This window comes from Ambystoma mexicanum, chromosome 13 (genome assembly GCF_040938575.1).
Source record: "Ambystoma mexicanum isolate Mex_15411 chromosome 13, UKY_AmexF1_1, whole genome shotgun sequence".
Classification (NCBI taxonomy): domain Eukaryota; kingdom Metazoa; phylum Chordata; class Amphibia; order Caudata; family Ambystomatidae; genus Ambystoma; species Ambystoma mexicanum.
Window position 1 is genome coordinate 254,031,861 of NC_090938.1, and position 22,974 is coordinate 254,054,834.

The 22,974-nt window shown below is 45.8% G+C and overlaps 1 protein-coding gene across 1 annotated transcript in view; it reads left to right on the plus strand.

The window, feature by feature from the left end:
* Positions 1–22,974, plus strand: part of LOC138521155 (zinc finger protein 684-like) — a 227,747-nt gene that overhangs the window by 61,073 nt on the left and 143,700 nt on the right. Inside the window, exon 3 of the mRNA XM_069633734.1 lies at positions 13,349–13,459. Within this exon, the coding sequence (XP_069489835.1) occupies positions 13,349–13,459 (111 nt within the window). The remainder of the gene's footprint in view (positions 1–13,348; positions 13,460–22,974) is intronic.

The following is a 22,974-nucleotide window of genomic DNA, read 5'->3' on the forward strand; positions in this document are numbered from 1 at the left end:
ACATTGTTCGCCCCACAATCTTGTCACTTCTTAAACCCCGATCTCGGAGTCGAAGACGCCGATGATGATGCCATTTTCAGTAATCTCTCGAACATTCTCGATAGTGAACCGAAGCGTACGATATCCGAAGTGATACATTTCTTGGAAAAAGCCAACGGTCATTGTGCGCGCTTTGGAAATATCATATAATGAGGAAAAGTGGGAGGACACAATCCATTCGAAATATAGACCTTGTGAGTGCCTTGCAGACATTCAGGGTGAAGCTCAGTTGAGCTGAAGCACCTCATAATAAAGGAAAAATAAGACGTGGGTGTTCTGTGAAAGCACAAGCATTGCCAAAGGCATATCTCTCAGCTATTATTAGACCTATCATATATGCAGGTGTAGCTGTACTTATATTCTACCCTAAAAGAGCTACACCAGCGTCATCCTTCTAATACTGGGCAACATGCCTTGAGCCCAGGCAACAAGGAGTTCTTGCTGCCCGATTCTTCGACTGACATTTGTGGCATGTGGCACCCTGTGCCAGGGAGAAGCTTGCAGATAACATTTGAATTCCCTGCCTCAGCTGTGTGCAGGCTATATAATTTGGCAGAGTAGCGGTGGGGTGGGTTTCGAATTGGGCAGTGAGTGCAGTCTTTCCTGCAATCGTTTCACATTTTCACAATTGCCTTGTGTCCACTCACAACTGCCTGAAACCTAACAGCTCTGTATCACAAACCAGCTTGGATCTGCACCTCTAATAGTACTCCCTGCTGTTGCCTTCCCTAAATCTGAGGATAAGGACTAGACAGCTGGCCACATAGTGTGCCCACCTACTGCTCTGCCTCATAAGTTTGCTATTCCAAGGGAAGGGGCGCTCTGACATTAGCCCATGCACTGTCTGTACAATGGTGCTACCCAGTTCTAATATAAGTTTCTCTTTCAAGGTGATACCTTTCCCTACTATACATGTCCTTTGCTACATGAGGTGACTTCTGTGGATTTGTCTTTACTTGACACATGCAGGACGTAACATTTTCACTCGCCACTAGCTATTGATTAGTGATAATTTACTCTTGGAGAGTCAGAAAATGTGTGCTGTGTGTATGTTTACAATTTACGTGCCATTCTTTTTCATGGCTGGCTAGTAGCGTGTAACTTTATTATTGTACCCCTAAATTGTGGTTTTATATCCATTGACCCAATACATTGCAGATATATACAAGATGAATATGCAGTTGCCATTATCATTTTGTAATATATTGGATTGCACAATGTAATGTAAGACATCTTGTATGGGGCCTGACTGCCTCTATTGGTGGTCTCACTGAGCTTGGGTCTGTAAGAGAAAAAAAGATGGTGGAGGATTAATTAGTAGGACAGTGAGCAGGCAGATGGAAAACCTGTTGTGCTCATGGGCTGAGGTTAGAAGTACCTGGTGCCAATCTGCTTTCTATGGGTTTGGCAGAAGAAACTTGGGGATATATTATCCATAGGAAAGAGCCCAAGATCTGACAGAGTACAGAGTTTTGGGTCTGGTCAGCGGCTGATGAGGGCAAGTGGGACAGGGTCGTGGCTCGGTTAGTGTTGATGTGCTAATGGCTAGGCCTCTGGTGGCCTTCGGTGGGAGGTTTGTGTGTGAGTAGCATAAGGTGGTAGGATACCTTAGAGACCTTAGAGGGGAGTCAGTTAGTTGGGGGAAGGCGGTTGTAGGTCTTACAATGCAAAAACACCTGGCAAACCTGCACTCCTATTCCTGGCCATTTGCAGACGGGTCTCCATTTCTCTAGCGCCCAATCTTCTTTTTTTTCATTTTTTTTCCTCTCCCTTTCCTCCCCCCTCCCCACTTTCAGGATCAAAACAAGCAACTATGAGTTGGCAGATGAGGGAAAGAGTTGGTGTAAGGACTGTGATAATTCACTAGATGTCATCACTTCTTCCCGAGGAAGAACCCTTTCCCATGAGGCTAGGCAAGTGAGGCCACTACCTGATAGCCCCCCCATGGGGGTGGTGTAATGCGGGAGAATCTAATGGGGGGGTCTCCCCCTATAGAGATAAGGACGGCCACTGAGGATACAGCCCTTATGAGAACATCACACCCCCACATACTCTAGACTCTCCGTCCTCTGCTAACCTATTTGTAGACAGTAGACCTATGTACTGTTATAAGGCAGAGTACCTTATACTTGTGCGCCTTCACTATGAGTGTTTGTAGCACCATATGTTGTTAGACAGATTGATTTGATACAGCTAGGAATTTAACACAGTATATTGCAATTTTAGCTACTAGCACTTATTGGCATTTTAAAATTGTGTTGTGGACATTGTGGGGACTTTGTGCAAAACTGTCTTTTAGTTTGATATTTTTAAAACTCTTTCTTGAAAACACTGCTCGCATTGCTCAGGCCGCTCAGATTAGAAATTCTGAGTGTACCCTATTTTCTTAAGAAACCACAGAGCGCAGTCTGACTGGTGCTCTCACTTCCCTAGTTGAACTACAAGTACCTAGTAGACTTGTAGTCCCAATCAATATAATTTGCCTACCAGGCGCAAGAGCATCAAGCTGGTCTGTGGTGGTCTGTGGCGGACGGGTGTACGCTTCGGAATTTATATTCTCTGATCTGCTGGTGAGTTTATCGTTTTCTTATTAATATATTTGATTTGGGTTACTGCTGCCTGGTACTATAACAAGACTTGTAATGTTGGCCCGTAAGGTACTATGAGTACAATGATTCTAGAGATATGCTATTGTCACTCAAGAATTCTCAAGAAGGCTTGGCTGTGGCCGTGTGATCCACGGCAAAGGAGCTAAGTTTATGCAGTCCAAATTCTTTCGTTATATCCCTGAACGTGACTTACGCTCCTCTGCCACTAACTTACTTATTGTTCCAAGGTTTAACCGTGAAAGGGTTGGCGGTAGGGCTTTTTCCATTACAGCTGCCAAACTCTGGAATAATCTTCCACGGTCACTCAGAAGTACTGCCAACCATCTTGGTTTTAGAAGAGCTCTTAAGACCATCTTACTCTAGCCCTCTATTCTCATTGGTTCTCCCTTTCTGCAAGCAGTTTTCCTCTCCAGCGCCATGATGCCCTTGGGCGACCGTGCGCTCTATAAATTCAGATAACATAACATAACAGGCTACCTCTCCCTCTGTGCATTGAATAAAATAAGGTCTGCAAAAATGATGCTTGTTTCCACTAGGGCAGACTATTATAACATTATGGTGCCTACTCTTTAGATGGCATTGATTAATGCCAGATCAGCTATTAAAAATGCTACAGCAATATATGATTACATTCAATATAATGACCCAGACTTTTTTCTATAACAGAGTCCTGGTTTACAGATACCTGTGTGTCGTCTTTCTTCTCCTTGGTGCCAGATAACTATAAAATCAAATGACTTAACAGGGAACACCAAAGGGGAGGGAAGATTTTCATTCTTTATAAAAGAAAAGTCTTATTCTTCAGAACCTTGCTAGTCTGCACATGTCAGATGACCCCAATGACTCGTGTCAACTGATTCTCTGCTATAGGCCCCCAGGATCGGCCAGGCTCTTTCTTGAAGCCATGGATAGATATCTGGGGACGGAAGCACTCTGCAATTCTAAGCTATTAATTTTAGGAGATCTGAATATGTGGTGTAATTTCTGATGTGGATTTTATACACTTAGAAGACATACTGGATACTCATAGTCTTAATATTTTGTCCAGACTGCCCACCCATACTAAGGGACACTGCGTGGACCGCGTCTTCTCCAGAGGTGTCACACTTCGTCACCTAAATAATGAACCTGTCAGTTGGACAGATCACTATATGGTAACATTTAATATGATCACCTCTATTACTCGGAAACAAAATTCAACATCTCCAAACCCTGAACTTCGTCGCCGGAAGACAGCGCTCAACCTCAAACCCGACACCAAGCTGTTGCACAATCTTCCGTCCGTTGAGAGTGATTGTGAGTGTACTTAATTTTACACAGATGTCATGTGCCAGCAAGTGGTGAATTGTGATAGCATAGGTCCCTTTAAAAAAAGTGAAAATCACGCAGAATAAGAACAATCAATGGTATAGTGTGAAATTAAGACTCCTTAAGGGCCAATATCGGAAAACTGAGAAATAATGTCTTAGGTCAAGGACGAAACAAGATCATGTCAAAGCTAAGTCTGCTTTGAAAACCTGTAAGAGCTAAATCTCAATATCTACAGAGACCGATAGATCAAGCAGACAACAGACCGAACGCCTTGTTCTCGGCTATTCTAAATTTTTCTCAGTTCGGCTGTGTGAACGTTAGTCTGCTGCCTTCTCAATCAATGGCAGATGATTTTCCTCTGTCCTTTATAGAAAAGGTTAATCAGATCAGATTAAACATAGTCTCAGGTACTATCCTTGCAACCTGGGTCTCCTGAAAATTATGAGGCCGATCATAATCAACATATATCAGAATTCTTCTTTTCACCAGTAACTGAAGAAACCGTTAAAACTGATACTCCGTCCTAAACCAACAAATCATTCTTACAATCCTATTCCGGCCTATTTAGCCAAACTACATGCCCAGGTGCTTAGTAAGCCCTTGTAGTGGTTTGTGAATGCATTGTTGATTCACGGGAGTATACCACCAACCCTAAAGAAATCATATCTCACCCGATTGCTGAAGAAGCCTTCCTGGACCCTAAAACCCTTTCAAACTATCATCCAATTGATGGCCTCCTTTGGTGTCACGCTCACCTGGGTCTCTGCGAGAGCAATGGATTCCTCCGGTCTCTTCCTCTCGTTACCCCTGGGCTGGGAAGCTGACCTGCCAAGAGAATGGGTGTTTAGAGGCTTTTATGTAATAAGGTATTCCATCCCTCCCTGCGCCCTCCCGGTGTCCCTAGTGCAGTGTATTCCCTTGCTTTGGGCGAAGCTCACCTTTTGGTTTAGTGTGGCGCGCTCTCCATCCTGCATCTGCAGGGGCACAATAGTGTGAGGGTCCGGGACTAGTTGCTTCACTGGGTTCAGGTGGATAATGTCCTTCTGATGAAACACGCACTCTGTGGTATTTGCCCAGTTACAGAACTAGGAATTGTTCGTAACTTCTATTCACGGGCGTAATTCCTGGAGCCCACGTAGCAGAAGCTGCAGGTAAGTTCAACAGCGAGCGGAGGGTAAGTTCAATGAGGGCCAGTTACTCCACTGGCTATGCGTGCGTGTTGCAAAGAAAAAGGTGAGTTGTTGATTGTGAATACGCTGAGCGTTAATTAGAGTTCTTTGTCGTTGCAGGTCTCAGAAACGGAGCTGCTAGCTGGATGCGGCCATGGAGAGGAGTATTTCACTAGGCTCGCATACGGAGGTAAGTTAAATGGTGGTCGCATGGGAGACTGAGGCATTAATTGCATACGTGCGCTTACGAATTCTAACTTGTTTTCTCTTCTTTTGTAGATCAGGTCCGGAACACTGGATTGAAGAGCAGAGAAGAAACTTGCCTTGATCGCAAAGAACAAACAGGTGAGAGTTCCACTGGATGTCCGGGCTGTGATAAAGCGGGAACAGGTAAGGAGCCAAAGGATGTCTGGGCTGCGATTCAGAGGAAACAGGTAAGGATCCACTGGATGTCTGGGCTGTGCTGGAGCAGAAACAGGTAAGGATCCAATAGAGGTCCGGGCTGCGGTGAACATGTGCTCAAGGCTACAGAATGCACACGAAGCACAGGCTAGTTCTTGGGCGTGGCTTATATAGGCAGCCACGCCCAGACACTAGAGTGTGCTACACAGTTCCTGGATGTCACACAGGCATCCATGTTGGAAGTACATGAAGTGACTAGTTAATAAAGGCTATGCCAGAACAAGCTTATGTGAATGATGTACACTTTAAGGCTCCTTCAATGCATGTTTTGCTTGCCAGGCCTTCACCCATTTAGCCCCTATTGTGTGTTTTCAGCCTTCCCCCATGTGTTTGTGCTAATGAGGTGTGGGTCCCTATTTTTTTTTTTGAAAGACAACAATATTTTGGACGTTTATCAGTCCGGATTCAGGCCAGGCCAGGCCATGAAACTGAGCTGGCCTTGGTGGGAGTCTGGGTTGATCTTCTCGAAGCTGCAGACAAGGGCGAGTTTCACATGCTCATCATGCCTGACTTACCTGCGGCATTCGATACAGTGGATTTTGATATACTTAAAACCAGACTTCTATCACTGGAACATATATCTGAAGAAGCCATCGGATGGTTTGAGTCATTTCTTACTGATCGTTGGCAACAGTCAAGTTCGGTCCCTATCTGTCCGAAGCACTGCCAGTTACTTGCAGAGTCCTCTGCTGAATATTCTTAGGCAATTTAATCTACAATATCATTCCTATGCTGATGATACCCAGATTTATGTTTGCCTTTATTTATTTATTTGTATTCAGTTCTTTATTCTAGAGAACATCCTCATGTGCTGACTCATTGGGTGTGGCAGGCAGGCTGAACCTAGTGGGCGTGGCATCAGAAGCTCCGCTATATAAGCTGCTCCATCCTTAAGGCCAGTGCTTCGCGTTACTGTGCACTCGCGTGCAACGTGACGCTCACCGCCGCTTAGACCAGTTTACTTATCTTTGAAACCAGGCGTTCTCCTGCATACGCACCTCCAGGAAACCGGTGCTTCGTCGCTTCATCTGCAGACTCCTCACCTGACATCCAGTGATCTTGATTCCGACGCCGTAGCACTGCACTCCGCATCCACGAACTCGGACCCTGTGAAGAAGAAGAAAGACAAGGTTAGAACATTTGTCCTAGGGCCGCGCCACATTGGAACCCTGCGCACCCCCTAGTTAACAATTTACCAGCTAGTGTACCGCTGCAACTTCGCTCCTCATTCATTCTGGCTGCCGTCTCGAGCTCCGCAGCTTCTGCCGGGCCGGCAACATCACCTGCAAGGGAAGAAAGCAAAAGAGCAAACATCAAAAGTGGAACGGACAGCAATACAAGACAGCAAACTTTACAATACAACAAAAACAGACGAGGAAAGTCAAAGGAAAACGGGAACACTTACCTGAAGTATAGTGGCTTAGTCGCAGCAGGACTGGACTACCACGTGCAAGGGACCAGTAAAGGAACTCGGTCCAGATCATACAAGCGCCTCTGCCAGAAGCAGCAGGACAGAGTGCATGCCAAAACGAATCAACAGGAGCAGTCCCGAGCAGTTTACCTATTACCACCAGTCACCACATAAGCACAGAGGGCGAAGTCGGACCCGAGATACCTCACGTCCGTAACACTTGGCTTCTTAGGATTCTTACAAACAGTACTAGACGAAATGACTTTCTTCCGGTGGCCATAGTATTCACAAGTTCACCAGCTTCTTATCACCCTCAGCCTGAATGGTATACTCTCCTGCCAGGAGCTAGGTCATTCTTTCTTCCTCCAACTTGGTTAAGTGTCATAGTTTCTCTTACCTGTATTTGCTCTTCCTGGCACAGCCAACCTGATTCACCCTTCACCCAGGTACTGTGTCTTACAAGACTGCCACACAGTTCAACAGGCAGCCCTGGTGTACTCTCTTGCCATGGACTGCCTTGGGTCCCAGACCCTTCTACTGTAGCTTTTCACATATGGGTCCCAGACCCCTTTTCTGTTGCTTATCAAATATAGGTCCCAGGCCCCTCCAATTAATAATGTCACAGCTCTGCTGGCAACCCTGGTGTATTCTCCTGCCAGGCACTCCCTTGGTTCTCAGACACCTTTACTTTGGCTCATCACATAATGGTCGAAAACCCCTTTCTCAGGTTTGTAGCATGCTTCTCTTAGGCCCAGTTCACTAGCCTGCCAGCATTCTCCCATGTGCATAACTCACTTGGTTTCTTAATATTAGGGTCCCTGACCCCTCTTACAACCTTCTAATGATACGATATGATATGGCATTTATAACACGCCTGTACTACTCAATTGTTTCTAGGCGCGACAAGACAGCTAGGAGGAAACAGAGGGAGAAAAAAACAGTGATCTTACTAGGGCACGTGTCATTCGGATTGCGCAAGTGCAGGGAAGTGATAGGAGAGAAGTGCCAAGGGGCGGGTGGGAGGTTGGAGGGAGAAGTGCATGTAACTCAAAAAAGTGCAGCCAGCAGGTGGCTACGTGCAGGTAACTCAAAGGAGCAGGCAACGGGTGGCTCATAAGTGCAGAGAGAAGGGACTGTAGGTTTGCAGATACAGACCACAAGTGCTGGGGAAGCCAGGGGGCAGTGCAGAGTGCAACTGGACATGCAGGAGCCTGGGCCCAAGTTCAGAGGGTAGCCAGGTGACCAGTGAGTGGAGCAGTCAGGACATCAGCAGGGGAGAGGAAGAGAGAAAGCTGAAGCAAAGGGGAAGGTCTTGAGTTGCTTTCGGAATCGAATGTTGTTCTGCTCAAGTTTGAGAGAGGCAGGGAGGCTGTTCCAGGGGGAGGCCGCAGCCAAAGATAGAGATTGGGCACCAACTGTCTGCTTGGAAAAACGACTGGCCCCCAGAGAGTTCGAGGTGGATGAGCGGAGAGCTTGAGAAGGGAGATGTTTAGGAAGACAGAGCTGGAGATAGTGCAGTCCAAGGCCCCAGAAAGCCTTGTAGACGATGCAGAGGGTCTTGAACTTGATCCTTGCCGCCACTGGGAGACAGTGAGGAGACTTCAGAGCTGGATTGATACGATCCCTGGGTTTGAGGCCAATGACAAGTCTCACAGTCCTGTCTGGATAAGTTGTAGAGGCAGGAAGATTTAAAAAGAGGCTGTTTCAGTAGTCCAGCCTAAAGAGGACCAGAGCTCTGGAGACAGTGAGCTTCTGAGGGGAAAGTGAGGAAAGGAAGAATACCTCTTGGGAGGAGCAGCTGATAGTTTGACTGCTTAAAGACGTCAGAGATGTGAGGAGACAAGGAGAGGGTGGAGTCGAAGATGACCCCAAGGTTCTTAGCCTCACAGGTAGGAGCACAAACAGGACCCACAGTGAGGGGGTGGGGTGAGAGAGGGAAAAAAAAAACACTGGTATGCCGATGAGGAGGATCTCAGTCTTACTGGCATTGAGGCAGAGATCATTGGTGGCACACCATTCCTGAATTGCAGCCGGACAATATGGAATGAGAGAAGGAGAAGAGGCGGCCGAGGGGAGCCTGAAAGAGAGCTGGGTGTCATCCGCATAACACTGAAAGTTGGAGCGAAAAGCAGCTATGCATTGGGCAAGAGGTGCCAGGTATTGGTTGAAAAGCAAGGGAGAAAGGTTAGACCCCTGGGGAACACCACAAGTAGAAAGAGAGATAGAAGAGAGGAAAGACCCCAGTTGGACCTGAGAGGGTCGGTCAGTGAGAAAGGAGGTCAGCCAGGCCAGGGCCTGATCAGTGATATCCAGGTTATCACAGAGGCAATTGAGCAGGATGGCATGATTGACCGTATCAAAAGCAGAAGAAAGATAGAGGAGAATGAGGACAGAAGGAAGGTTAGGATCAAGGTTAGAGAGCAGGTCTTCACGGGTGTTAAGGAGAGATGGTTATTGACTAGGCCCGGTTCACTGTCCTGCCAGGCCTCTCTTTGTCTCTTTGGGGTGCTCTTTCACCCACCCACAGCCCCTGGTTCACCCTGTGCCTTCCCGGTCCCCCTCTGCATACCTTTGCACTTGGTCCGCAAGAGTTTCCGGTCCTCTGCAAAACTGGTAAGCTTCTGCTGCTCCCCTGGGCTCTTGCAGTCTTCACTTGGTGGCTCACCAGCTGATCTCTTCCAGTGAGGGAGTCTCCTGCTTCCCTTAGTCCATTGCACACTGCTGGTGCTCAAGGGAACTCCCTCTTTTTGGGAGGGCTGCTGGTCTTGGTTCCCTCAGTGGGGAAGACTCCAGCTTTCCTCTTTTACCCACAGGCTGCTGGGGTTCAAGGGCTCCCCCTTTCTGATAGACACACTGGTTCTCTTGGTTTCCCCAGTGAGGGAGATTCCAGTTTACCTCAGTTCCCCACAGGTTGCTGGGGGTCAAGTGTTCCCCCTCTCTCTGGGTAGTGCAATGGTTCACAGCCCCTTCTGATCCAAAACAGGATTCCTGCTCCCAGCTCCCCCAGGGAAGGCTTAACAACACTTCCTGGTTTCCCTCCTCTATTTCTACTCTAGATTTCCAATCGGAAACCAGCAACCACCAAACTGTTCCCTGTGGTTCTCACAGGTGATTCTCAGGCCTCTGTGCTTCTCCCTCAGCACAGTTCTGGTTCTGCGGTTCCCTTGTGGGTTAATGGAGGGCCTCATTGTCACAGAATTAGGAAGTGGATCTTCATTTGGGTAACTCATAATCTTTCTCATCCGAGTACTTACCAGGGAAATGCTAGGGTGGCAATATCTCTCACGACTCTACGAGGGAAGGGGCGGTTACTGAGGTCATCGAAAAAGGGTTCAAGGGTCAGGTAATTGGCGGGAATACCGCGTTCTCCCAGGGCCATCGTCCCCAATCTCACAAAGAGATCCCCCTCCACAAGATCTGCCTACTGAGTACAACCGCCAGGGCCCAGGAGAATATCGGATAGCAGCCTCACCTCCCTGGCTTCATGGAAAGGGACCGCCGCCATGCGAGCAGTGACAATACCCTGGGATTCGTCACAGTACCTTAAAGAGAACTTGAGAGGGAGAGTGGCAGAGATAAACCCACTGACAGAGAAACCAGGGTCTGTGCCCCAAAGCAAGAAAGTGATACAAGTCATTCCTCGTGGCAGTACATGGCACGGAAGTGAGCCAAATGGGCCAGATCAAAGAAGAAGAGAAACGAGGCTTGCGGACCCTGCTAATACTCGGAGTTGGGTGTTGTAGGTGTGAAGCCTAATGAAAAGAAGACCAGGGGAAGGGAGTCATTCCCCCTGACATCATATGAGAAAGTATTATTTAGAACTTTGCTATCAGGGAAAGAAGCCATTCCCCCTGACAACCTGTGAGACACAAGACTGTTCTAAGATTTGGGAACTGTTTCAACAAACCACGAACCACAAGCGAGGAGAAGGGAGTTATTCCCCTGGGACAAGAGCAGTACTGCTATATTCTTTAGTTGGGACAGAAGTAAGGTTTTCTTAACACAGGACAGTGGATACTTTTAAGTTGACAGACACCCTGACAAACACCTTTTCTTTAGTTGAGGCAGGGAAACACCTCTTAGTAATAGGAACAGATAGGTTTTCTCTTGCTTTCCTGGTTAATAAAAGTCTTTAGCCCCACACCTGCCACCTTTGTGTCAGCCTCCTTCTTCTGCACCCTTACAGTCTCATACATTACCATAACCTGCTATGGCCTATAGGAGGCAAGAACTTAAGGTACAGGGGAAGGGCAGTGTGAGGGACCAGGAATGAGACGTAGACACGGAGAGGACATTGTTTTGGCTAGAAACCTTTATTCCAAATAAAAGGGGGTTGGAAAATGCCTCACTGTCCCTATTCCAGTAGGTGTTACCTTAGCACAACCAAAGCTAAGGGTTTGTCCGTTGTCCGAAATATTATTCTGGTCCTCACATTCTTTTAGAAACACTGAGGTGAAAAGGATAATGTCTTTGGCCTTGAAAGTGCACAAATGTTTAAAAAGGACAGACGTAACCCAACACAAAGGTTCTCAATGGATACAGTTCACAGTTCCAGGGGATTGCTCCCTTCCCCAGATTTTCCATTCACGATACTTTAAACACCTAAGGGAATGAGTCTTCCTTGGAATTATTTGATTAACAAAAAAAAACATTTATATTAAACAACTTGGCTGTTAGTCTCAATTGTATAGGATACCTGGTGTACTCCACTGCCAGATTTCTTCTCCTCTTTAATGTAACATGTTCTCGCAGTATTAGCTTTGCCTGTTGTCTTCTCCTACCTGAACTTCCTCATGTAAGTCACTTTACACTCTTGCCAACTTGACTTTGCCTGGGATACTCTCCTGCCAGTGCTTTCTTTTATTCTTGCCTTAATACACGTGCAAACTTAACTTCCCTTAATACACTTGCAAACTTAACTTGGCTTGCTTTACACACTTGTAACCTCAACTTTCAGGGTGTAAATTGTATTATTACCCGGCGAGGGCGCAATCAGAATCAAAGGACCATTCTGATTGGCCCCACGCAGAGGCATTACCCGGCCGGGGATGCCTCTGCCCGGATTCCACAGACATTGTTCCTGGTGGGGACGTGGCAGCCCCTCAGCCAATGAGGGGGCTCGAAGTGGGGCCATCCCCGCTCCGAGTCTCCCCACGACTGGAGACTTCCATCGCCCCACACTGGGGACCCAGGTAGGTTTATTTATTTTATTTTTTTCCTTCCCTCCCTTCCGCCCTCCCAACCCTGCTTACCTTATTTTTATTCCAGGAGAGGATGTGCTGGGAACGCTTCTGTTCCCAGTGCGTCCGCTCCCGATGACCACCATGGAAGGGAAAACAGACTCCGTTTTCCCTTTCTCTGCAGCCATTTTCTTGGTCATTTTTTTCTTTTTTTTGCCTGTCCCGAAACGCAGCAGCGTTTCTGGACAAAAAGAATGCTTTTAGTGCCCCGGTCACACAGATCTTGCGGGCCGGGGTACTAATAGCTATATGCCCCCGCCGCTCGGGGCATATTGCGTAAATAATGATGTAAAAATTGTGCAGGATATTTCTTTCCCCGAAACGACGATAGTGAAGATTTCTCACCCCCAAATAACTGTGATAGAGTTCTTTCTCTCTCTCTCTCTCTTTCTCTTTCTCTCTCTCTCTCTCTCTCTCTCTCTCTCCCTCGCTTCCCCCCCTCTCTCTCTCCTCCTCCCTCTCTCTCTCTCCTCCTCCCTCTCTCTCTCTGTCCTCCTCCCTCTCTCTCTCTCCCCCTGGTGGGAATATTCCACCCCAAGGAACTGTTCTGGGAATTTTCCTCCTCCGAATGAACAGAGGTGAAGAATTGCAGGCCGGGGTACTAATAGCTATATGCCCCCGCCGCTTGGGGCATATTGCTTAAATAATGATGTAAAAATTGTGCAGGATATTTCTTTCCCGAAACGACGATAGTGAAGATTTCTCACCCCAAATAACTGTGATAGAGCTCTCTCTCTCTCTCTCTCTCTCTCTCTCTCTCTCGCTCTCTCTCTCTCTCTCTCTCTCTCTCTCTCTCTCTCCCCCTCTCCCCCTGGTGGGAATATTCCACCCCAAGGAACTGTTCTAGGAATTTTCCTCCTCCGAATGAACAGAGGTGAAGAATTCTCTCCCTCAAAAAAACATGGTGGATATTGTTCTGCCTTTAAGAAGCGTGGTGCCAATTATCTTCCCCCAAAGAAACATGCTGGACATTTCTCTCAAGATATTACTCTTTTATCATACAAGTCCATTAATTTCAGTTATCACGTTATAAATTGTGATGCACATGATATTAATATCCAAAGAGCAGTTCATGAAATCTTAATTTCTGTTTAATTTTTCAAACAGGTCCGCTTATTGCCACCTCTGTTTTTTCATTAAGAGCAAACGAAAATGAAGAGGTGTTTCCTAAAGACAATCAGAACTTGTCGAGAAGACACAGTGGCAACCTTTCCACAAGTAAGTTTCAAGCATAGGCATGGCTATGCCATTATAACAAAGTAAAAGTTGCAGCATTTTCCCCAAGGTTAAGGTGGAGACATAAACACACTTGCATAAAAAGACAGACATTTCTAATAACATGAATCACATAAGTGCATGTACACCGCACCAGGTCTATAGTGTGCGATACTCCTGTTATCTGTTACTGGATCTATAGTATTATCATAGTCTAAATCAAGTCAAATATGGTTTATATATTAATTGACAACAGTGAAGCCAAGAACCATGATGATCTGCTCCTCAAGGCCTACACTTCACAGACAGACAGACAGACTGTGATCAGAGTGGTTGCTTTGCTCAGGATTCTGCTTCTCCCTTCCATTCTTCTGTCTATCCAGTGATTTGCAGGGTTGGCAGACTTCCATGCATAGTTCTGAATTGTTTGTTTGTAAGAAAAGTGGGCTGGACTTACAGAACTCGATAATGCTGAAGTAGCCATATTTATACTATTGTTGGGCAAAAGAGAGAGAACCACAAACTACCTCCTACTCCTGCATTTTTCGCCGACTTTCAATAGTCAGGACCAAGTGCACACCTTGAAGTCATTACATTTATCAACTTCTAGTCTGACAAACCATACTGTTTTTCAATTAGAACATAATATTTTTTATTGTTGACTCATCTTGAGTGTCTGTTATCTCTTTTTGTATTAAAAATACATAAATCACATAAAACATATCATTATGTAGTTTGGGTTTGGATAAAGCATACAATATTGTCCTGTACATTACAACAGACAAAAAAAAGAAAAAGAACAACACATAGACAGACAGTGGTGAGTTACTTTCTTAATGGTTTTCAGGTACTTAGTACCTATCACCTCTCAGGTGTGTTTTATTGGCAATGGATGAATTTGCAGAGAATGGTGTCGACGCAGTGCTTTTTGGCCCACAAGGTCGAGGTAGACCGTATTATCAAGTTTCTGTCCTGATGAAGGCCTGGTTTAATTAAAGAGGAGACCAAGTCTGGATGCGGTATACCTCGAACTTGTGGGCCGAAACGCACTGCGTCAACACCATTCTCTGCAAATTCATCCATTGCCAATAAAACACCCCTGCGAAGTGATAGGTACTTAGTACCTGATAATCATCAAGAAACAAACTCTCCACTGTCTATGTGTTATTCTTTTTCTTTTGTTGTCTGATGTAATGTACAGGACAATATTGTATGCTTTATCCAAACCCAAACTACATTGTGATATGTTTTATGTGAATTATATATTTTTAACACAAAAAGAGAAGAGAGACTCAAGATGAGTCAACAATAAAAAATATGATGTTCTAATTGAAAAACAGTATGATTTGTCAGACTAGAAGTTGATATGTTATGACTTCAAGGTGTGCACTTGGTCCTGACTTTCGAAAGTTGGAGAAAAATGCAGGAGTAGGAGGTAGTTTGTGGTTCTCTCTCTTTTGTGCTTTAGGAACCCTTATATACCACAAACCCCTCAAACAAAAACATAGGGTATAACCTGTTGTATAGATACTATTTTTGGGGACAAACTCCCAGGTAGGTTTGAGGGTTACTAGGGGTTAGCAGACTCTCAGAAGGCCCAACACCTTTCGCCCAAAAGGAACATCGACCCAGCCAGACAGCAAGTTCAAACTACAGTTTATTACAGCCAAAACCAACAGGGATCAGTACAAGAATCAAAGAAAATTATCTCAACGTCTCCTGGCTCTCATGCCAAATTTGTATCCTGATTGCGTCATATTGATGTCACGCCCTGGGCCCTACTCCAGAACACCTATCACCATCTGGGATTGACCGTCAGGAGCCTAATAACCTTTACATTCCCTTATATGAGTTACACTACTGGCCCTCGCATGTCAGGTAGCTGGCCTGGTCCTTCCCCAAATTACTATCTCTAAACAATAATGCAGTGTGACGTCTTACCATTGGTTCTCGTCCGTTGCTACCCACCCCTAGGGTTGGCTAGAGCTAACCTCCCCAGGCCTGGGATCCGAAAATGCTTCTCAGCTCTTGGTGTACCTTGTCCAGGTAATAAGGCCCACCAGAACACCCTAGACCCACAGGCTGATCCAACCCAAATTCAAACGAACCAGAACAGGAGGAGCAAGCTTCCCTGTCCTCACTGCAAAACATTGAAACATACTCCCACAAACCCTAAGGGCCGGAAACTCTTATTGGGGCTTTTTAAAAAAAAACCTGGCTGTTCACCTGAACTAATTGACGAGAGCCATCACCGCCTACATCAGTAGTCCCCAGCGTAGCAAAGGTACTGTCTATGCCGCTGAATGAACTCTGTTAAATGTTTCATATGTTTAAATATATTTGTACTTGTACCAAGAACTCCCCAGCGATGGGACACATATAACTGGATCGTAGCACCCTGATACCTGAGGGCTTGTGTGCGCTATACAAATGCGAAAAATTACGAAATAAATACATTGTGTGTAGCACCATATTCTATGAGAGTGCCCGTTCATCTCGTGCAACACTTGTCTCTTGGTGTAACATCTTTGTTGCAAGCTTCTGTCTGTCGGCGTGAGACTGACTCTTTCCCAGCTTCTGGTTTCGATTCATCATCTGCGTCGACCAGGTCAAGTGTTCACAGACCACGATTTGGAGCTTATACAGCTCTGAATTACTCTGAATTATTCGCATTTATTGCAGCTGATGTTACTGTTCAGGGAATGGAATGTTCCTAGTATCTGGTGGCCTTGGCAGCGGGCCCTGACTCACACGTTTGCTCTCCGTTCAGCTTGAATTCAGCTCAGCTCTTGCTGAGGGCTTGTGGCCTGCTGTAATTTTCCTAAGCCATAACGTGGCTTTCTACATGTTCGTGCTATTCTATATTCTCCATATGTAAGTCACGGTTTATAGTGATAATGTAGAAAGACAAAATGTAGAAAGTCAAAATGTCGAAAAATAAATGTAGAAAAAAAATGTCGAATTTTATTTTATGACGTTTTTTATTCGAAATGGGGGGGGTTCCCCGCAACCCCCCTTTTTTTCTTTTTTTTTTGTTTTACCTATTTTTTTATTCCCGGACCCCAAAATAAATATAAAATTAAAAGAAAGGGAATTCGAAATCTTTTTTTTTTTTACATTTATTTTTCGACATTATTGTCATTCTACATTTTATTTTTCGACATTTTGACTGACCACCGTAAGTCACACATGGTTCTGTCAGGTCCCATAGGTACTCCTGCAGTTCCATAGGGTTATTTGCATATAATCGTCTGCAAGCTTTGTTCAGGATCTCTGTCATGTTTGGGCATACTATTAGCGGCAGGTTGAGTGTGTGTAGCCCTTTAAGAAAGCTACAGCCAGGTGCCTGGAAGTTGGCATGGCAACGCTGGTGTCCTGCATACTCTTCCTGGGTCTACCGCCGGCGCCAAACAACCCACAGCGATGTCATGTGACACCGTGTTCTTAAACACCTCCCACACAGTTGCCTGTGCTTCTGATTGTAAATTGGTGGCACTTCTAAATTCTACGTACTTTTTGTTATGCTCTTGAATCCTGCCTCCCTATTCCTTGGAACCTTACCTCGCCCCGTCCCACCTTGCATCTGGTTTGCCTCGAGACTTCGACCTGGACTATTTCTTGGATCTGCTTTGACCTGCGTTCTACAGCTACATCGCTCGAGTCGTTAACTGACCTTGGATTGTTACTGGACCTGCCTCGTCTTTGTTCCTTGTACCTTGTTACTGCTCCCGACCTCGAACTTCTCCTGACACTGCTTGCCTGCCATTATTGCTACCTCCTTGCCCGATCTGTTGCCGACCCGGATTGTTTGTGGATTTCTGTTTGGAACTGTGCGCACATGGTTTGGATTTGGGATTTTTGGAACTATGTAGTGTTAAGTGCACAGACTTGAGATTGCCATTATGTACTAAGGCATCCTCGTGCCGTCGGGATAGGTTGCTAGACTTTCCTACCTCTCATTGTGGATATGTCTTCCTTCTCATCACGCCAGGATCTCTTCATGGGCAGCAAATAGGACATTTGTATGGTAAGCCTTCTAGTTATTTATTGTTGTGACCTGTATTCTGTTGGGGGCCCGTACTTAAATTCTTGGGTTTTTTCTTTTAGAGAAGACCTCAGGAGCCTGCATATAACATCATACACCACTTTGATATTTGGAATAAGGTCAGTGGGTATCACCTAAGAGTGTGGTTTATGCCCTGCTATATTCGCATTGTGTTAACCACTCACTTTCCTTGCAGGGCCGGTATCTTATCTACATATCCTGCTTCTCCTCCTGCAGTACCTGTGTCTCTTCCTGCAGTACCAGTGTCATCTCCTGCAGTACCTGGGTCTCATACAGTATCCTTTCTTTCCACCAATTGACCATTCTGGTTGTTATCTAGAACCATGCGCGTACATTAGCGTGAAGAACTTGTTTACTACACTACGTGGGCAACCCGCATCTGACAATCTCTAGCTTCTTGCGAATTTCTGCGTTCAAGCTAATGACAAAATAATAAAAGCAATACCAGTATGTACATGTATCTGTCCTCCAACTTACTGAACTGTACGCATGTGTTCATGTATTCTGGTGCATGTTTGTGTTCTGATGTGTGGATGGCATGTGTGGATGGCACGTGTGCTTCCTAATGCTGCTATGTCGTGGTGTCTCGAACAACGTCTGCACATGGCTTCTTGGCACTTTAGTCGATACTGTCAATTTGAGGTCTCATTAGTTGTAGCCTGAGACTCTTTGTCCACCCTAGGTAAGGTTAGTACCACTCCTATTCTGTAGGGCTGGCTGATTGGGTACCTCTCAACCTACTGATCGATCTTTGGAACACTGGGCAACAGTCCGAAATAGTATGGGCGATCACAGTATCGCCTGTGCTTCTTCCATGTCATGTACCCTATAGGAGGGGGGAAGAGAGGGTGAATTTGCCCATCACTCTTCGGTCCCCCCTCTGGTTGACTTGTCGACCACATCCTTTTATGACTGCCCTTTTGCTCTCTTCTGCCATATCTTTGTTATCCCTCCGAGGTGTCCATAATAGTTTGTGTAGTAATCGAATGACCAGTCCCTGTAACAGCATATTCCTTTGGGGTTGCACCAAACCCACTTCCCTTCATACAACTTTGGATCATGGAGATTGTCCAGCTTTATAGTCCCTGTTGGAAATAGTTCACACTGTGGAATCTTCATTTGTAGCTTGTCTCATTCTGAAAGAATCTCATCATTTGTTCCTCCTATGTTCACATTAATCAGGATCTGCATTCCCATAGCTGCTTCTGCTGTTTTCTTGCACCTTCCAATGCATATCTTGATCCCACATACTGATACTGCTCCCAGCACGAGCGCTCCAGCTATCACCTTCAGTCCGTCTGACAGCCATGATGGCATCCATGACCGTATATAGGCTAGCCAGCTCTTGTCCTTCCCTGTTCCTCGTGCTTCATCCTCCATTTTTGCATGCATATGTACCAACTGCGCAACTGCATCTGAGAGAGCTCAGTTATCTTCATTGTTAGCTGGTATAAATGGGCAACATGAACTCCCGATCTTTTTGCAAACTCCTCCTTCCTTGGCCGTGAGGAGATCCAGAACGTACCTATTCTGGAGCACCACCAACCTTATTGCGCTGAGCTCTTCTTTTATGGCGTTGAACCCATTCACTGTAGAGCTAATTGTTACCATCAGTTTCCAACGAGTGATGTGTAACCATTTAGCATTAGTGTACGCTTGTTTTCCTGGTATTATTGATGCAAAGAACATTTGTGTTCTGCTAAACAGCCTGTGTTCTGCAGGAATCTCATCCATTGCCCCTTCTGATGCCTCTGAGAAGTAATTCCCTCCCTTTCTTCACTCTGCTCAATCCTGTCTGCTTCTCTGCCTCTTCTATCTGGGGTGTTGGTGCTATCTTGATTGATCTCTTCCTTCGCCTGTTGTCATCCATCTTCGGGAACTCATCGAGCTTCACATCCTTTTTGGGTACCACCAACAAAGGCATGTTGATGTGTACCAAGGAGCATACTCCACCCCATCCAGGTGGTAGTTTTTCATATGCCTTTGATCCGCATGCCCAGTAGTGATCCATCAGTACTGCTCTTCCTGCTCTGATTGCTGGAAGCTGTTCAACTGCCTTGCATCCTACGTTCTCACCAACTTCAACATCAACATTGTTCTGACAGCACAGGGCTGGCGTCTTCAGAGGAATTATTCGCATCGGTCCAGCTTCATTGTCCACCTATGTCAGCAAATTTGCACTTTTCATTTTCTTACGACACCTTGTTCACTGCCGATTGTGCTAAAGTCAATGCCTTGCTTCCCACCACTCCATCTTGCCAACCTTCGTTAGTGTACACTCGTCCATACACTAATATCTGTGGTCTTTCCCAGCATCAAGGCTCCCCCCCTCCCCCGCACCTCCATCTCCTTTACTTTTGTCCAGGGACATGGTAATTCCTTCAGTGTGATAGTTTTTGTCTCTCCTTTCTCGAGTCCGTCAGTTATGTACTGCAATCCTTCTTCTAGCTGCCTGTGATTGTTCATCATGTCTAATGTCTTTATCTAATTATCTTCATATGGGAAGGTCCCCTTGGACATCCATATCATTGTTGCTGTCTTTCCTTGGAATCTTCCTCGCGTTTGCACCATCGATAGACACATCAGGCTCTGTGCTCTTGCTGCGTGTATTTCAGTTGCTATGAACATTCTGGAAGCACCAATTGCGTAGGAGATTAAACAGCAGACTTAACAGCTCTCCCCAGTGGTTAACTAACCTACTTTGGTCATATGTTTTATACCACATGTTGTTGGATACTTGTGCTGTGTTAGTGAGATACATATCAACCCCCTTCATGCCTGTGTCAACACTGCACTTACCTCTCCTTACCTTATCAGCAGTGTCTTCTCGTCCACCTGACATGGTCGTCCCTCCTGCCTGGGTCGGGGAAATGTTAGTAGTGGGTACAGCAGTAGTGCTAACAGCCACATACAGGTGTCAAAATACAAATCCCATTAGGCCATTGGGAATTAATAGACACACCACGATAATAATGTTCTTTATTGTTTCTTTCATATCCACTTACGATGCTTGATCCTTGAAGCCTGGTGATAAAGTTGTCCACCTGAAATTCTCAAAGAAAGGCGTTACTTTGTTAATATTTGTCAGTACCCTTAAGCTCTGCAAACAAAATAATCACTAATAGCAAAGGCAAAGACCTCCTCTCAAACCTTCCTTACTGAGGGGTCTCTCAATGTGGCCAACAATGGGAACTCTCCGTGTTCAAGTTGTGGGTATGTTTGGGCCAAATATTCTACAAAGAAAAGATAGTGTACTGCAGGGGATCCGGCTCTGAATCGTCTGGGTCTCCTTATATACTGCACAAACTGTTTAGAAAATGCTTCGGGGTGATGAATGGGAGGTAACATCAGGACAACACCTTATACAACCCTCATTACATTCACGTAGACCTGCCTGTGCAGAAAGAAAAATAACAAACGAACAGTGTTTCATTCATCAATCTGTACAAGTGTTTCAGGTGCTACTGCTTGAGATCGCCGAACCATGGGGTGTCCTTGTCTCCCTAACTCAGTGAGGTCCGCTCGCAATTATAGCTCATCGAGGTCCTGAATGTTGGCCCTGCTGTCGGTCACTGAACCTCTGTTGCCAGGTGAGGCCACTGCTTTGTAGGGCTTGACGTCTTGAGGATGATTCCCGACAGTCTTTCCAACCAGTTCTACGGCCCTATCCGATACGGTCTCAAGCACGTATGGGCCGGTGAACCCAGGCGATTTCCAGCATCTGATAAAGTTACGCAGGAGGACAATATGTTTTATCTTGTTGTCTGGTGCTGTATTATGGCAATCAATTTCTTTGTTGTCTTCAGGCCCTCCCTGGATCTGTTGTATATGTAAGAAATAAAAGCGGCACTAGAAACCAGAGAAGTAATATATGCATACATTTCTTGTCTTAAAACATCTGCACTGTTCTCACAATCTAGCAATGTCCTTGTGGGAGGAGTCAGGTGAAGATGCATGCTTATTGAGCAATTCAAACAAGTCCAGTGGTAAGCAGTGAAGCCAGTTTCTCTTGGTACTCTGCTGAGTTTTGGCTGTGCACTCCTTTAGGAGTACATTCAGGCGTTCACATACCCCGTTTTACTTGTGGATGGTATGCACATACGAATGTGTGCTTGATTCCTAGCAAGGTTGTGATGTGCTGAAACATTTAATTGATGAAGTGAGGGCCGTTGTCAGACCGCAGGACCTCGCACAAGCCCCATCTCGGGAAAACTTCCCTGACCAGAAATGTAGCTGCTCTGATGGCATCAGCGTGGGAACATGACCCAGCCTCTATCCATCTGGAAAATTGGCAGACAACCACTATCATGTAGCTGTATCTTCGACAAATTTGGACCATGTCCACATAGTCCACTTGGAGATGCAGAAATGAGCCTAAGGGTCTTGGTGTGGCTCCTCCCACAATTCGCAAAGTATGTTCTGCTGTAAACTGTTGGCACGTCAAACAATTGCTTATAAAATCAGCAAAATGTTCATTCAAATTTGGGCAAAACCACGTTTCTCCAATGCGTGTAGCAAAGACCTCCTTCCCTGTGTGCGTTGGAAAATGCAGTTGTGCTTATGCTGTTTTCAACAATGCCAGTGCCATGGTCACTTTTCCTGTGTTGTTCTGTCACTACAAGGTGTCTGTTGGAGACATGGAGCATCCTCTCTTTACCCATAGCTCCTCCTCCTCCTGGGGTGAAGCTCCCTGCAGTTCCAAAACCGCGGTCTCTGGTAGTGCATTGTAACCTTCCCACCATGTTCCTCACTCCTCCTTGATCCTTTGGTCTCTCCTTCAGTTCCCACAGTCTCCCAAAACATGCTGCATCATTTCCTGCTCCATTTCCTCTTGAGATAGGGTCTTCCCCTTTCATGTGGGCCTACCACTTCACTAGTGCCACCTGCTTTGGATATGCAAAACAGGAGGGCATGCTGCCCTGGGGTTCCATCTTCTCTCCTGAATAAATTGTCACATACTTCTCTACACTTTTTCTAATGCTAATATAAGAGCCACTATTTCTGCTGCCTCTGCTGAATAATGGGATGGTAGTCGTGCACTCACAACTACCTCGCTTGTCCCGTCCTGTTTCAGTCTTACCACTGCAGCCCCAGTACGTCTGATCGCATCAGTTTGATCAATTGTCGGCGAACTGTCAATTTTCAGCATGTCGTCCTCCACCTTGCGCATCTCACTGAACATTTCTATTTTCTTTGTCCAGTCATGTGCATAGTCTCCTGCCTTGTGAACATCTGCCAAGAATAGTGCTGGGTTTACAGTCTTGCATCTTACTATCTTCAGTCCTACATTCTTTAGTATCAGTTCCTACCCTGATGCTCTCTGTGTATTCTGTGTGCTCTTTGGATTATGCAGTATTGCAAAGAGGGCGTGCTCCACGTAAAGAGTGGTGGTGCACCCCATAGTCACTGCTGATGACCTTTCCACTGCAAAGGCTGCAGCTGCCAATGATTG